The 16872-nt window shown below is 38.8% G+C and overlaps 1 protein-coding gene across 5 annotated transcripts in view; it reads left to right on the top strand.

Annotated features, from left to right (window-relative positions):
• The window catches only part of nhsl1b (NHS-like 1b), a 92885-nt gene that overhangs the window by 28682 nt on the left and 47331 nt on the right, over positions 1-16872 (top strand). Inside the window, exon 1 of one of the 5 annotated variants that reach the window (XM_044106567.1) lies at positions 6977-8254. The exons of 3 other annotated variants lie outside the window; for them this stretch is intronic. In XM_044106567.1, coding sequence (XP_043962502.1) covers positions 8014-8254 — 241 coding nt within the window. In that variant the 5' untranslated portion in view covers positions 6977-8013. Of the gene's footprint in view, positions 1-6976; positions 8255-15116; positions 15148-16872 lie in introns of those variants that run through there. One more of the 5 variants, XM_044106574.1, reaches the window with a different exon arrangement.

The raw sequence follows: 16872 nt of genomic DNA, 5'->3' as shown, positions 1-16872 counted from the left end.
TTAGCCTTCCTGTTACTTGGTGAAAGTCTTGCTCTCTCACACAGCTTAAACAAACTGCAAACATGTCTTGACATACTTTGTAACTACTTAGAAATCAAAGTGTGTCGATGAGTGCTTGACTTGGTAGCGTCTGTTTTCAATTGGCCCGTCTCCAGTTCTCAAACTCCAGACCCTCAAGACCCGGGAAACTTGTACTGCAGACATATGCCTGGACCAAAACGTCTGAATTATTGGCCTCCTTAGTCCCACAGGGTCTTGCTAATGACCTCATCATTTGATCTGGGTTCATTGAAGCAGAGACATATCTAAATGTTACAGGGAACCAAGTTCCAGATTTTTCTCTCTGTCCAGTAGTCACATGATTTATGAACAAGGTTATCATTCACCCAGTTATCCATAGACTGTAATGGCACACCTGTTGGTGTTTCCACTGTATTTCCTTCTGATTTTGAACTTATGATGAGTCATGTTTAGGTTTACTGTATCTGATTCTGGTTTCTTCCAGTTTGGTTACACATATTGACTTTTGCCTTCAATTGTTTTCTTGTCTTGATATTTATTTTTCCAATTTCAAGAGTTTTTAGTGTTTTAGTTTTATGATCTAAAACTGTCCCTGTTCCAAGACACCAGCATCAAATGGCTGAAATGCCCCCATTAGCATACAGTCAAGCCTTACACAGCCCTTCTTATGAGCTGATTTTATAACTTCAAATTCCAAGATATTTTCATCTATTAGCCACAGTTTAAAATCCTTTTTAGGTACAAGGTGAACTATGCCTATGTACACCTGTACCATGTAATGTATGAGCAAAGAAGCTGTTGTAATGGTTTTTTCCACTGAGTGAAGTTTAAAACAGGTTCAACCACCCAGTAGGATGACACAAGCCCAGGTGAATACTGTAGCAATGACAAACAGGTTGTCCTTTAGATAAGTACAAACAGGAACTCCTTTGACACATTCAAACAAGTCAGGGTGCCAAACATTTTTTAGTGCTGCGTGCTTGATTCAGACCTCCTCCTTGGCATTCAGGTATAGTTGCTTGAGGAAGCAAGTTACCTTCCATTTGTTCTCTGTAACAAAGAAGTGCAAAGAGATCAGTAAAAATGATGACAGTGTCTTTATAAATGCAAAATATTACTCCTTACTACTGCAGTCCCATATTCCTCCTAAAATAGCCAGACTTTAACCAGAAACATACAATAAATGTGAACGCCCAAAGCCCATGCAGAACACATCTGGCTACAGGTCCATTGGACTGGCCCCTCTGCTCAGGCATGACTGATCAGGAATGCATAGTCGGCCGCGCCCTTTCTCTGCTTCAACCACTGGACGCAGCCCTGCTGGGTGTTCTCGAATTACCAGAGTTCATTTGTCCTATAAGCGGGAGCACCACTTCTTTCTGTTCTTTTTAAGACTAACCTCAGAGCTGTTGTCTCGTCTTTTGTTCAGATGGCCTGCATGTCAGAGTATTTGGCCGAATATACTCGAGGGCAGTATCATGAACAAACCTTTACCCGGGACAAAGTCTGCTTCCAGGCCCTTTTGCAACACTTTGCTGCTTCTCAGATGTAGGTCTTAGACACACACGTCTTTGTTTAAAGGAAGTACAAGGGTGTTTAGACACATTAAATGGCCCAGTATCCATAGATCCTCAGTGCATAACTGTTAAAATACACACAGCCACACTTCTAAGCATATACTGAGCAGCAGCTGTGAGTCTGTTGGCACGTTGGGGTCACAAGTAAGAGGTCAAAGGTTTGTAGCTGCAGGACTTCTCTTCATTGTGTTCTAATGTGAGAACACTTTTTTAAAACATCTATATTTTAAAAGTAGTTCACGTGGGGCTCGCATTAAGAATATTATTTTTTACTGTAATTTTATTGGCAACAACAATGACAGTGGGCTGCTGTCATTGTTGAATAGGTTGAATTACAGTTATTCACTTGTACAATATCTAAATGGAGAATGACATGTTCCATCTATTTCCCAAGCCTCTCGATTCTGTGAAAAAATGACCACACCACTGACATGGATTCTCTGCTTCAGTGAAAGCCCTCCACATAATATCACATATAAATATATACATTTGTTTTCTTGCGACACTACTGTATGACCGCTGGATTTTAGCTATTTCAAGCACATGGCTAGAGGGAATAGGGATTTCTTCAAACTTGGCTGACACCTGTTGACCTTTGTGTTTCCAGAAGTATGGTCAACATTTAACAACTCAGCAAGTCCCGAAGTGTGTGTGTGATTTTTAAAAGTGCTATTCCACTGAGGCCATAGATAGGCCTTGAATGTTTGAAATAACTGCGTTATCACCCACTATAGATTGCTATCTTCGCACAACACACACTCAGACAGAGGGTCTTGTAAATACACAAACTTTATTTCCCTCCAGGCCTTCATTGTTTATGAACTGAAGCCTAATTCTGTGGTGCTCAACATGGATAAATGAATAAAGGCCAGCATCTGCAGATATTTTGTGGCCCATTTGACTTTGCATTAAGGCAATATACTATTAAAGTGTCTGCCCAAGAGAGTTTGGGACAAGTAAAGTTAAACAAGTAGTGCCACCATGTGGTTGGAAATGGGAATTGCATATAAAAGTTGTAAAAAGTATTCCGAGATTAAAGTTTGGAGGCTCAGACTTTAATGTGCTTATATAATCTCTGTTACGCATTCATAAATTGTAACTCAGTAAAAAAAAATAAATCTTGAGTTTTTTGGAAACAAATGTCCAGACGGGTTTGGTGTTAAATTAATTAAAAATCTGTGGATAAACAACGCATCTCCACTGATAAGTTCGATAGAGGATCTGTGAGGCTGTGGGCTCGATTCGTTTCGTAATACCATGGAAACCATATTGTAAGCCTCAGAAATTTTTTTTCTGGTTATAATTGAACAAAGATCCTTCTTAATGAGTTTTACTTAATTCTCTATATGTGTGTATATATATATATATATATATATATAGAGAGAGAGAGAAAGACGAGAGAGCTGAGCAGCCCTCCTGTCTGCCTTCAGAGGGTTGTTGCTTAGCTACAAGCCCTGCAGGGCCTCTGTGATTCTTTACAAGTTGTGGAATATCTCACCTGTTTATAGAACAGTTTAGTACGTGGTAATTTATGACATGCAAGGAAAACAGGAGTAGTGTTGAACATATCAATTATATGTATGTGATGTAGTGTAAATATAACTACTCAAGCTCCTGCAAAACTAGTTCTACCTATGGGAGAACTGGATAATCCATAACATGCAGAGCGTTTTTTTTCTTATAAATCAGTCAGTTTTCATACTACATGTTGCAGCAATTTAATATAAACTTTTTTTTTTCTTTATGTTGCTCTTCTCAGTTTCCTACTGTAGATTTGTCTACTCTGCAGGAAAAAAGCTGTCAAATGTGCAAAAACAAACATAAGCATAGATTTCTTGAGGTACAGGCAGGGTAAGTGAAGGCTAGATAAATTGTGCCGTTTAATTAAAGGCAGATCTTTCTAGCTTCTCATTTTGTCGTACTACAGGCAGCATTTCGTTAATAGTGTGAAAATCTGCACCCACAATGCAAAAACAAAAACATTTTACCAACTCTGTCGCATTCTGCTTTTGTGAGTTTGTTCCCACATGTGGTCTTGGATAGAAACAGCCTTGCACCAGCGCAAACTCCCACGTAACTGTCCCTGTAAATGCGAGGTGCTCAGGGGTAATAAAAGGTTTCCTCTGCGGTGCAGCTGAACCCCTGTGTTTAACTGGCTCTGGAGACATGCTGCTGCTGAGAAACCAACTCGACTTGCTGGGATTTGAAACTTGGCAAGGACGCCCGGCCAGGGCTTCTATCTGGATGAGACAATTGTGGACGTGTGGATGCACTTCTGTGGGCTGTTTTTCTCTCTCGTAAAGCTCAGGAAGTGATGTTTATCCTTTAAAAGAGCGTCTGATCAGGGTGTATTTAGTGTCAGTGGTTGCTCTTGTGCTGGATTGAGTTACCTTGCAACCAGATCGTACTCATATGTCGCCATTTGTGTCGTGCAGAAGTGAATGTACGAAGTAGCTGATGTATTTGATCTTTGGGGTGTTTATTTAGCTCAATATGTAGTTTAGTCAGTTTAGAAGGGCTGCTTTTATGTTGGCTAAAATTACAGGATTTTCTTGTGTAATCCAGATAATCAGTGAATTCAGAAGGGAATCTGAATTATTGTATTTTTTGCAAATTACGATAATTGACTTAAAGTCATCAAATAATAGGTTTTTGTTGTTTGCAGGAAAAAAGCTGCATTGCATTTCTTAGGATCCTGATAATCTTTAGATGTCTTTTAATTTATTTAATTATCCAGCAATTCAGATTAACCTGTCTCCTTTCTTATGATTTAATGGTGGTAAGATCTTATCTTGTACATGTTTAAGGCATGTGTCATCTCATGGCTAACCACAGCTAACTTTCTGTGCTGATATAATCACACTCCCGTCTGAGATAACCAGACAGCATTTACCTGAACACACATACTCCCTTCATGGTAACTTGCACGGTCAGAGGTCTTTTTAAAAATCTCATTAAACTGGGATGATTTTTTTTTTTATATATTATTCTCATTTCTGTACTGCACACAGAGCTACTGCATGTGATTCTTTACATCTTCTCCTGTGGAGCAGGAAAGAAGCAACAACATTATATAGGAGTGATTTTTCAAAAATTTAGATGGATGAAAGCAAAAAAACTTGAAAGTTTCCTAGGTGTTTTTCAATTATGTGCTAAACATTTTCTGTTACCCTCACTGGAATTAGAGGACTATCTCCTAATTAATTTATACTGGAAGTTACCCAGAAGTCTCTCTAGTTTCGAAAAAGACCTTTAGTAGACAGTTTAGCAGACAAGCCAGGGGTCAGAGAGAGAAGAGGGAAGATATGAAGTAAAAGGTCCAGACCAGGAGTGGACCCCAGGACAGCTGTGTTGAGCCTTCATTGATGGACAACTTCCTATACTTATTGTGCCAAGCAGCTCCCCATCCTGGCAACACTCTTCAGCTCATTCTTCGGGATCCTGCAGTGTTCCCAGGCCAGAGGGAACATCAAGTTCCTCCTGAAAGCTCAGAGTCTGTCCTGGGGTCTCCTCCCAGAGCATGCCCAGAATGCTTTGCAACTTCCCTAAGGTGACAGAGCTGGTTACCTTTATTTACAAGACTGACTCCAGCTATCCTACAGAGAAAGCTGATGAATGAATGAATCAATCAATATACTTTATTAATCCCAGAGGGAAATGTCAGACCTTGTTTCCAGGAACGGTTCTGTGGTTCCAGTTCCTCACATTTGCCACAGGCCTCTTGGCTGCTTCTCTGATTAACTCTCTCCTAGCCGAACCTCGCCCTTATTTGGGGGGGGTATATGCTTAGAAAGGGATGAATGCAAATTCATGTCAGTCGTCACAAAAACCCAATAAAAAACACTGAAGTACATAGAAAAATGTGAGAAAGTTCAAACGATGTGAAAGCTTTTGCAAGATAATTTGCAAACTGCTTTATTTTAAGCCACATCAAAGTGACAAATGGTGACATAGTCAGACGTTTGTCACTTTGACAACATATTTATTGTGATTTTGTACCTGAGCATTAAATCCAACCCAGTATTGACCGGATGTGCATTGCGTGAAGATCCAGCCGTTGGTATCGATTTTCGTATTGATTATTGGCACTGCTTGTACGTTTCATGAAATAAAAATGAAGTAGGGGGTTGAACTAGGATGCTGACCTTCTCAGCTTTCTTGTTCTCTAGGGGGTTGATTGGCTTTGAAAGAAATTGCACTTTTTTATTTTTTTCACCCATGGTGTTGAGGGTACCCTGTCTAATGCCTGCATGTTTGAACTAGTTAATTTCCTCATCAACATAATGGCCTGTTAGTTATTAGTCTTTCAACGCCAAACTGATCCCTCCGTCTCTGCTCAATAGAAAATAGTCCTGGTTAAATATTAACGGACTGTGGCCTCGTGTGTCATCACTCTGAACAAAGGTCTTTAAAAGCAGCCATATCTGTCACTGTATATTAATATGCTATTTGTTCCTGATGATTACCATTTGAGAACTTAGCAACACAGCTATATTTATTTATTTTCTGATTTAAAGTGAAAAAAACAAAAAATTAATGTGAGGAACCTGAATGAGCAACGAGTTCTGGAGTGTTGGTTTACACTACATGACTACACCGAATGAGGAATCAGTTTTCAGTAACGTAACCGATCCATCCCGAGATGGAACATAGTGTCTTAAAGATGCAGGTTATTTTACAACAAGTAACCCACTAACTTTTTTATGGGTGAGTTTACTTAAGATTGTGAAACTGACAGACTACTGCTGTTCGAACAAACAACCTACTGTCACACCTTGGTGGTCACATGCTTATTCTGCATTCACAATTGGGTGGGAAAACTCCACCTCCCTAATAAATATGGTAGGAGCTGTTGTTCCTGAGGGCCTGTGTGTGACTGTGTGTATGACAAGTGGGTTTTTTTCCCCACAAAATTTGTTAGTGTTTGGCTGATTTTTAAACTACCCTGCTATTCCAGTTGCTCCCTTCATGTCAGGGAGCTGAAGCCAGCTACCCAAACATGCTGTGAACTATAAGACACTTTTTTTCGCATGCCTTTAACATGCAGTGCATACCAGCTATAGAAAGCTCTTATGGGTTTTTGAATTGTCCTGCGGCGAAATGCAGGTTTATTAGGGAAGCAGGAGACTGGAGAGCATGAGTAACACGGAGAGTAAACAGAAAAGGTAGAAGAGGTAAAACAAGGTGCAAAGGAGGGTGTGGGGAGTAGTTGCCATGCTGGCTATCAGATGAAGGAGATGGGCGGAGATCAGGGATCGCAGAAAAACAGAAAGGCAGGAAATAAGGAAGAAGGGAAGGGCTGACTCGTATTTCAGTTCAGTGTGTTTTAGGGCTGGGTGTACTCTCGGCAGCTCCTCACAGTCATACACTTGCAGTCTGCTCTCTCCAGGAGCAGAAAGTTCTGGGAATCCTCAGCAGACAGGGCTTTCTTTTTAAAACCGTTTGTTTTTTTTGGGTGTGCAGCAGGTGCAGTCTTTCTGATACGTCTTATCTCAGTTGCTGATCAGCTGATTGGTCTTCCTGAACTTGGGGGCTACCAACAGCCTGGAGCATTTTCTGTTTCTCTTCTTTATTTTGCTTTTTTTTTTTTTAAAGAACCTTCCCCTCCTTGGTTCACCTCTTCCTCCATTACCAGCATCTTCAATACTGGAGGAAAAAACTAGAAGAATCAGGAGAAGACGAGAGATCTTTATTTGGCAGGAGGATAAGATATGTGACTGTGTTTTTGCTCTCCTGTGAGCATGCAAATACCTCCATCAGGCTGGGAATAGACCCAGGGAGACTGACACTTCTTAACCTCTTCGTCTGCCGCTGCACTGACGGTTTGTGCCACCTTACTAGCTCCAGTGACCAGAGATAACAGCGCTGGAAAACACACGTGGTTGTAAATTACAACTGCCAGTCCGCTGTGATTGAACATTAATTATCTTCTGGAAGTTTGGAAATCTCTCTCCCCACCCTTTTTTTTTTTTTATTACGGAAAGCCTGCATAAAGCGGTGGATGTTGTTTTTCCAGCTAACTGGATTGCCTAATTACTCCCTTGGGTTTTGGAATCATGCCCAAAGACGTAAAGCAAAAAGAAACGGAGGAGATGTGGAAGGATGGTTTGAAGAAAGAATTTCAGTTTGTGAAAGGAGGATGATATGAACGAGGTCGAAAGTTGGGAGCTGCTGAGACGAAGTCGTGATGTGGAGTCGGACAACATACTTGGCTCATGGATGAAGTTCCTCCTGAAACTAATTTACTCCTCAATGTGGAATCTGATTGGAATGTGTGTGGATTTGGATTGCTTTCCCTTAATATTTGGAGTTACTCCTAAAACAGACATTCAACCACTGGATCAGTGACTAAGGAGGCTAATTTTCTTAAACTATTTCATCTGACCTCCTCCTAAACTTGCTTCTCTGAGGAAAGATGAGAGGAGACCGGCGATCTGCTTCATTCCACAAGGAAAAGCCAGCAGGGCTTTCGCGGGCTCTCAGTTGGCTCAATATGTCCCCCCTCTCCCACCAGGGGAGACGATTCTTCCACAGTCAAAGCGATCTCCATCTGGTTCCCAACCGCCGCTCGCGCTCACGCACTCATCTTCACATGCCTCAAAAAGACGAGGCTGAGGACGATGACAACTGGGTGTACAGACCTCAACACAAAATAGGTGAGAATGAAGAAAGAACACAAAAATCAAAAGAAATGCCCATGCAATTGTCCACTTTCCCTCTAAGACCAATGATTCAATCATTTTATTTATATGGAGAAGTAAATATAGAAACACATCTGTCTGTTTATTGCCTCTTTCTCTGTGTGTTTACAACCTGCACTTCCGTGTTGCTATGGCGAGTGAGTGGGAGCTCTGTTTGATTTAGAGGGTCGACATTGAGTTGGCAGTGAAAGAAGGCTCTGTGCATGTGCGTGTGTGTGATTGATAAATAAAGACTTGTCAGACCGGAAGAAGGTGACGTCATGTAAATGTTTGTGTCACAGCCTGGTACTACTGAGGGATTGATGTCAGACAGAGGGTATGTGTCATCTTTGGATGACTGACTATTGTGAACAAGTGAACTAAATGGATGAATTTATGCTTCCTATTTGGCCGTCTTGGTTGATTTGAAAATGTAATTTCTAGTTCTCATAGAGATTCTTGGGTGTTATGCCTGGGATTAGTCCATTTATACACTGATCGTATCTTGGTTTATACATCAGTCAGCTGTCACTGAGAGTTATAGAACGGTGGTTGTAGCTGTAGCTTTGTCTTGAAACCTACATGCAAAATGCACTAATGCTGCTTCATAATAACTCACCTAATGGTTTAATAAGATACAAGAAACAGATCTTGTGTCTTGAATAGCACAAGTAGCTCATGTGGCTAAAATCAGTCTCCCAGTGTATCAGAACTATTTGACAGTTTTTATTAAAGTAGGACTGTATTTGATCCTCTTTAATTCAAAAACTAAAGATATGGAATCATTCTACACTGAACAAGCTTTCCTTATGTCACAGCTATTGATACATTATAACTTTAGGCTTTTTGGAAAACAAAAGAGAACATTTTCAGTATTTTTTTTAAGATGAAGTTCACCTCAGAATTAGACAACCAAGAAGGTTTTCATACATGGACTACTCAAACCTGGATTGAATCATTGGGCACTGACAACAAATACTTAAAAAAATGTTAACAAAAAAATTACAATTCTCCAATTTCTCTCAAGAATGCTAAATCTTGCCTAGTCGTGTTGTTGTAGTTCCAGTATCATGCATCTTCTCTTTTTGTGAAATAGTACTGAAGCACTCTGATTTAACTTGGTCCTTGCTTAGACTACTGTCTCTGTTCAATTTGACAACTACTACAAATTATATCATATTTTTAATCTGTCACTCTGAACAAATGAGAGCATTTTAATCTACAAATAAGTTCCCTGACAGGAATGTGAAGCTTGTCGCCACTGTTGTTGTTTATTGCACGTCTCAATTTTGTGTTGTGTTTGAACATGCCCATTTTCTATAACAGCTCTGAGATGCACATAACTTGAATAATTGGAGGGCTTGAAATGCTTCTATAAGTCAAAGAGCAGCACCTTGGTGAAGCTTAAATTGTTCCTTATGTTAGATGTTTTTATCATAAAACATTAAACTGATGACTCATTGGGTACCATTCCAATCTCTTCAAACAGTTTGTCAGACAAACAATGTGTTGCAAAAATAACACGTTATTTAAAGTTTCTTGAAAATGGATTGCTTGTCAATGTTACTGGAATTTTTGTTGCTTGATTTCACTATACCTGAATTTCTTTTTATTATCTAAAGTGTCTTTAGAGCCAAATAAATATTTTCCTGGATAATGTTTTGATATGTGGTCTGTCTACATTATCCATGTTTACTGCACATGTAGTTCCTCAGAAAGCTACAACTCTTTTTTAATAAATCCTCGGTTTTACCATTATAAGTTTGTTGTACTGGCAAGCAACAAATCTTGAGGACACTAATAAATTATATTTATTCCTTACTAAGACCAGGCTTGATTTTTTTTATTATTTTTTTAACCAGCCAGACCTTTTAACAATGACATGTGTCACATTTGCAACCCTTTGTTTCTCCCATGCAAATGGTCTGGTAGCTTAATCTAGCGCTGCCCTCTGTCTTCTGTCTCTTCCTGTCTCTCTGTTATGTGCGGTTATGTCTTTTTATAGCTAATGCTAGGCCAGAGTCGGAGTCATAGACGGGTCATTCTGAAATTGTTCTCGTCCAGACAACTCGTACTCTGTATACTTTGCAAAGGAAACTTTAGAGTAATTCTCCACTTTTGCATGTATAACAACTGGAGATCACATTTATGCATTCACCAGACCCAATTACTAGACACGTGGGCCGCCATGCGCACTGCCTCAGAGTAAATATAGCTTTAAAATTACTGCCTTCAGACTCAAAGCCTGCAATTTTTGACGCAGCCTGCTGCCTGACTTTTTTGGGTGTTTGCCTCTGTTGTCACGGTAATAGGTATGCAGCTGATTGTTTCCTGGTCAGGCTCAATTTGACCTTCTTGAGCCGCCTGGTACACAAGCTCAGGAACCTACAAGCTGCTGTAGGTTCTGCTAGTGAAGTTGTAAATTTTCATGGGCAAGTTGATGTGAAAGCTGGAGTTATTTTCGGAGTTAAAAACAAATCTGATCATTACAACAGAACTTCCACTTGAACATTTTCTGGATTTCTGCTTGTCATAATGCCAAACTTCAAAAATCTTGTCTGCAAAGTTCAAGGCTAACTAACTTAAAGCTAAACTTTAGTCATCCAGAGGCCTGTCTGGGCTCCTGTCTACATTATTGCTTCTCATAAAGCTGTTTGTTATCTACAGTACATGAGGTCATCAAATAAAATGTAACAGATGTCAAATTCTGAGTCAAGACTTTGACTTTTGCCAAATGCAAAACATGTTGACATGAAAGTTGGGTGCTGTGAGGCTTAGTAGTATTTGCTTGAGGTTTTCTGTGGATCTACAGTATGTCGGTTCGGCTGGTAATATTTTTGAGAACACAGATTAACCTACATTGCCACTATACCTTGGCACTGAAATGCTGTTGCAATCAGAACCAGAATTCGGTCTCATATAAATTTTATTAAGGAGGTATTTATACATTTTTGGCTGTGTCTGCTTGGAACAGAAGTGATGTTTGCGAGATGCTTATTGAAACTCTTGCATAACAGTCTGAGAGCATTTGGGACACATTTCCATACACTGAAATAAGCTCATCATCACCATGTAGAACATTTGTAAATCCAGATTAGCAGATATGAACAAACCTGCAAGGCCACATTAAAAATCAGACACGGAAATCTTATATTGTGGCCCTTTTCCCAGTACATGGATGCATCATGAGGCTGAACATAGATGATTAAAATAGCAAACACGCACGCTTCCTTTAAGATAAATGGGTAAATCATTGGTTTAAACTGTGTCTAATTGCAGTTTTCTGTCTTTTTTTTATGTGCTGATCAAAATGGGATCTTCTATAGGTAAGTTGCATCTTTTATTCTGGTTTTCATTCCAGGAACATCTCATTGTTCTGGTATCTTATTCCCTAATGGTACAAATGGATGATGAACAATGGAAAGAGAAAAAAAAGCCAAGCGATTATATTTGTTGAACAGGATTTCAGTTTTAAAGGGATAGAGGAATGGCAGCTTATTTTAATTGGATCCAGTCCATTGATGTGGTCACAACACAATCCAACAGCTTAAAAACTGTCAACAATTTAAGTAAAGCTCTGTCAGGGTCATTTTTGGGACAGATCGTATTTTTTCTCCCACTCCGTTTTATTTTGACCAAAAAACATGTTTAACCAAGAGGCCTTCATGCTTAAATATATTTAAGACATGCAAACTTCCCCCTGTTTGCATGTCTGAACCTTCATGCCTGCTTCAAGGAGCTTGTCGTTTTTATCTGCCCATTCTTATCACGCACTGAGACAGCACACAAAGCTCACGCTATCACACCATAATGTACTTGTGCAGCACTGCATGTAAGAATGGATGTGAAGCACTCTGATAAGCATTAGTAAGGGCCATTATGATCCAAGACTTATGACGGTGTTTTATCTAGAGACAATCCTGGAGACTGATAACTGCGGTCTGATCAAAGTTTCAGTAACCACAGGTAGGAGGGCCTGTCCAATCAGGAAACGTGTAACCGTGCCAGTTGTTGCTTAATGTCTTGTAAGAGTCAGATAGCAGACTTTATCACAAGAAGGAGAGGAATTAGTTGTTGCTGTTGAACAACAAATCTCATATTAGAAACGGTAAACACAAAACCAGTACAATTTAGTTTTTTAAGTAAACTATAGCAACTTGCTTATCACAAGTATCCTATGTTTTTTGTATGATTGTATGGAAAATACCATCTAAAAGTTGCATACAAAGGTAAATAAAAAGTGTGTGTGTATATCTATAAATAAATGACTGTCTTTTGTAAATGGAAATTTAAAGGGAAAAAAATCATATAATTTTTAATGTGTAGGCTACGTATAGTAAAGCAACATTAACTGGAGAATTTAATTTGGAGCAAGGGAATGCAAAGAATAATTGAAACCAAAATGTCCTCGGTATGTATTTAGATATAAAAAAGGAGAAACTATTTTTTAAGGTTTTTACTTTGTTTTACTGTTAAAATTAAAATATAAATGTTCTTAATTTAAGTGTGCATTTCTTTTCAGTTGTACAATTAAGTCAACTGTGTTTTAGAGTTGAGGCATCGGTCTCTTTATCAAATATGTTTTACTAAGGAATAATTAGAAATGTTCTTTGAAATGTTTTTAAAAAGGTTGATTATGTTGGCATGGTTTATAATATTTGAAGAGAATTTCCCTCTTACTTTAAAAGCTTCAGCTCCATGAGAATGGAGATTTAATTCGGCTGAAGCAGTTGCCTTTGAGGCATAGCTTTTTTATTTTTATTGACATGCTTAAAACTGAGGCCATTATGGCTGAGCGCGTTCCAGTTAAAGTGGCAGCTTGATGAGGGTTTTTTTACGGGCTGGTCAGGTGGGTTTATTTAGGGATTTACATGTGTTTTTAGTTGGGACTCTGTTTTTATGGTCTTTTCATGCTGACAGTCATGCTGTCATGCTTACACATTCACTCGGTGATCTGCCTCTAATTACTGACATGAGGTCAAGGCAGATGAGTCGGAGCCCACAGGCCATATTGACAAAGGATCAGCTTGTTTCTGAGAGCCAAATACACACAAAATGGATGTTTCAACCCTTTAATAATTAAATGAAATAGCAATATTTTATGTTATTTCATATGGTGTTCAAATAGAGATTCTTTAGAATTTTACCCGTACTCCAAAGATTTTATATAACCTGGGAACTTAGAACACACAGGTGTTCTTGATTTGTTTTGTTTTATTTTTTATTTTTTATCTGAAGTGCTTTTCAATTGGTTTCTGGAGAGGATCGGGTTTAAAAAATACATACATAGAAACGTATGTTTGTTTGTGTCACAAACAAATACATGAAGTGTTTCAGTCACATATTTAAATGATGAGTGGTTGTGAAATTCCTGAGGAACAGTTTAGACTAAAGCCAAGATAATTCAAATACGTAATGTTTTCTTCATCTAGGAAAGAGCAGCTGCTTAAAGAGACAGAGACCCAATTTCAAGGTGTCAAATTATGAAGTTGCAACTATGTTGGCTTCAGTTATAAAAAGGCTTAATATGTCAAACATAACATAAAAGATTATGTTTGACATATAAACATAATTTGTCAAACATATTATCTGTGTGTAGTAAATTAGTTAATACGAGCTGATATTAGATTTATCTGCAAATTGACGTCGCAATTTGTCGTTTTGAAATTGGCCTTTGTCTTTCTAAGGAGCTTCTGCTCTTTATGACACTCCGCCTTCAGCATGTCATCACAACAGTCCTTCTCCATTATGCCATTTACAAGTTTTACTTGAATAAAAGCTCAGCAGATGTGAGGTTTCACCAGGTTTTTGTTAATTGAAGCTGCCGCTAGTCTGGAGGAACTGTGTGGGGAAGACTCAAAGGAGGGGTGCTGTGTGAGGCAAAAGGTCAGCTTGGAGACTGCAGCTCCAAGGAGGAGCTTTGTGGAAATAGGCGGTGCTTTCTGTGATCAAGTGTTTAGGCATCTCTTAATATTTGTCATGGTACATTAAAGAATTTCTCAAACATGCATGTAAGAATCAAAGCCATACTCCAAGTTTGTTTTTGATAAAGTGATAACATTATAGAATGATATAAAGCTAAAATAAGTTGATTTTACATAATATTGCCCCTTTAATAAACTTATTCATCTTTGTGTTAAGTGGCAGTCAAGTTCGTAGGGCTTGTAATCTACCAAGCTCGTGGCTGCAACTGATAACAAATAGGTGAATTGTGAGGATTAAAGCGATTATATTTGATCAGTGAACAAAAGATCAGTCTCAAACTGGGGCCCCTGTCTCACTGCAAACTGCTGACTGCCCAGATTCCCGTCTACAACCAGTGTCCCAAACACATTCACAGGGTGGGCGGGGTCGCTTTCTTTATATTTTTTCATGCTATTAAATTAATTTTAATTTAATTTGTTGACCCAATACTACGAGTTTATTACATTTTTTTGTCTGCATCTAGCTGCTTTAAGGAGACCAACACAGAAACTCGTGGTTGTTGAGTTGTAGATAGAGGCTATGCTTCAATATCACATTCATCCTCTGATTGGGCAGGAATATCAGTGGGGGTGAGAGAGAGGGGTGGTCTCTGAGCGGTTTCCTGCAGTGTAGAAGTTGGCCTGCTGCCACTCAGAGCATGCACATTTGTGTGTGTGTGTGTGTGTGTGTGAGAGAGGAGAGAGGGAGGGAGATGGAGCGCGGATCGAATATGTCAGGATCTGAGTGTCGGCATGCGGACAGTTTAGAGCGAGTGGTTTGGAGAAACGAGGAGAGGAGGAAGAGTGCACAACAGAGGATTACTCGGAAGAAAGGAACCAGAGGGAAGAAACCAGTGTTAGTTTATTGTTGCATGAGGCGGTGAAGGGACATGTTCTGTCTGAAAGGTAAGTATGAGTTCATAACATCGAAGAGTCTGCTTTGTCTGCGTTTCTGTGAACAAACTCTCGACTCTGTGAGACAAAGAAAAGTTAAACTCCCACCTCCCTTACTGACAGTCCTTGTTCCACATCCTTCCTTATGCGCTTCTCTTTAGTAAAGGGAAAAACTCAGCTTCTTAGCCTCTTTAAGCACTTCTTTCTTTGTTCTGGGCTCTGATTTAGCCACATGAATAAACTTTATTCCTATCCTTTCCTTTCAGTTAACATTTTTCAACCTACACACTCCTCGTTGTCATTTGAATTAATTGCTCATGGTCTTCAAGAAGCAACAACTCGTTTTTTTCTTTCATGTGTGAGCTTGTTGACCACAGTAACAGCTGGTGAAGCAGCAGCTGCAAAGTGAAGCCATGTGTTGGTCATTACTTGATGGTAAGAGGAAACCAATTTGTGTTTTTTTCTGGAACCTTTGAAATGGGTTGGAAATGGAAATTGTTTGTTAACCTCGTGTAAAACATATTACATTTCTATGTATAATCATATTTATACTGAACCACACTTTTGAAGCTGAACATGTAATCAGACACCTGATTGAATAACACATTATTATATTAAGAATATTTGTGCTATTTATTTATTTATTTTGGTGTAGATATGTAGAGAATAAACGTTGATTCAGGTCAGTAGAAGTTTCTACATGTTTATTGGCCAGAATCTAATGCCATTTTGCCTTGCTCTGTGTGTAGTAAATTAATTAATACGAGCTGATATTAGATTTATAATTAGTCAGGCTATCTGCTAAGGTAGCTGTCCGTCGTCCGCTTAACAGAGAGTTTAAATGCATCAAATTGATAAAAGTAAAGTCTGGATTTCTGCAGGACCTCAAATATAAGCCTGGTTTCCAATCCAAACTCTGAAATTTGTACATTTGTTCATCCATTGCTTCTTCTGTTTATAGAGTTCTTTTTCTTTTGTCCAGAAATGTCTTAGCTTCATTAATTCATTCCATGTGCTGAGAAATTAGGTCATTTAGCCCCATTAGAAGGAGTTGAGTTGGATATTCAGTCTCTTGTGTGAGTGAGTGTTTTAGGAAAGTGAAGTCAAAAGTAATGGCCAACTCATCTGCCGTGGAAAACCATGTATTTTAATCAAGAAGGGATTTAAAATGAGGGATATCAGCTGCAGGATATTAGCTTTAACTTCCTTGTATTGTTTGAAGTTTAAATAGAAGCTGTCGAGGTGAATTCATTATGTACTATTCATAACTTTAAAAAAAAAAGTCATAATGATCTAAAAAAGGTTTTATAAAGTCTTGAATTTAACTTGCATAAACTCCTGTAGTTTTAACAGTGAATATTTCCAAACAGCTTGGTTTCTTTTTTTTTGCTAGATGCCTTCTTTCAGCCAGCTGACCTGCAGTGTGTAGCTACAGGTGGGGGAGGGGCAGGACTGTGATCATCTAAAACCTTGATACCAAAAGCTGACGTATGGCCAAATGATTGTTTTACTCTCGCAGTAACTTTTAAATACTTCATAAACCTGCTGATATAAACTGATAAAACTGTTTCTGTAAGGATCTGTGTGCCTTAAAACTACATTTAGTCTCCTTATGTAAGAACGTAATGTTTATTTCACATCTAACTTTGAACAGCATCAAAGACATGATAAAGTTCAAGAAAACCTTGAAACTAAAACTAGAATTACATAAAACACTTTATCATAATACTTATCTAT

Source organism: Gambusia affinis, linkage group LG22 (assembly GCF_019740435.1).
Source record: "Gambusia affinis linkage group LG22, SWU_Gaff_1.0, whole genome shotgun sequence".
NCBI classification, from domain to species: Eukaryota; Metazoa; Chordata; class Actinopteri; order Cyprinodontiformes; family Poeciliidae; genus Gambusia; species Gambusia affinis.
Note: the sequence above shows the minus strand (reverse complement) of the source record. Positions and strands in the feature narration are given on the sequence as shown.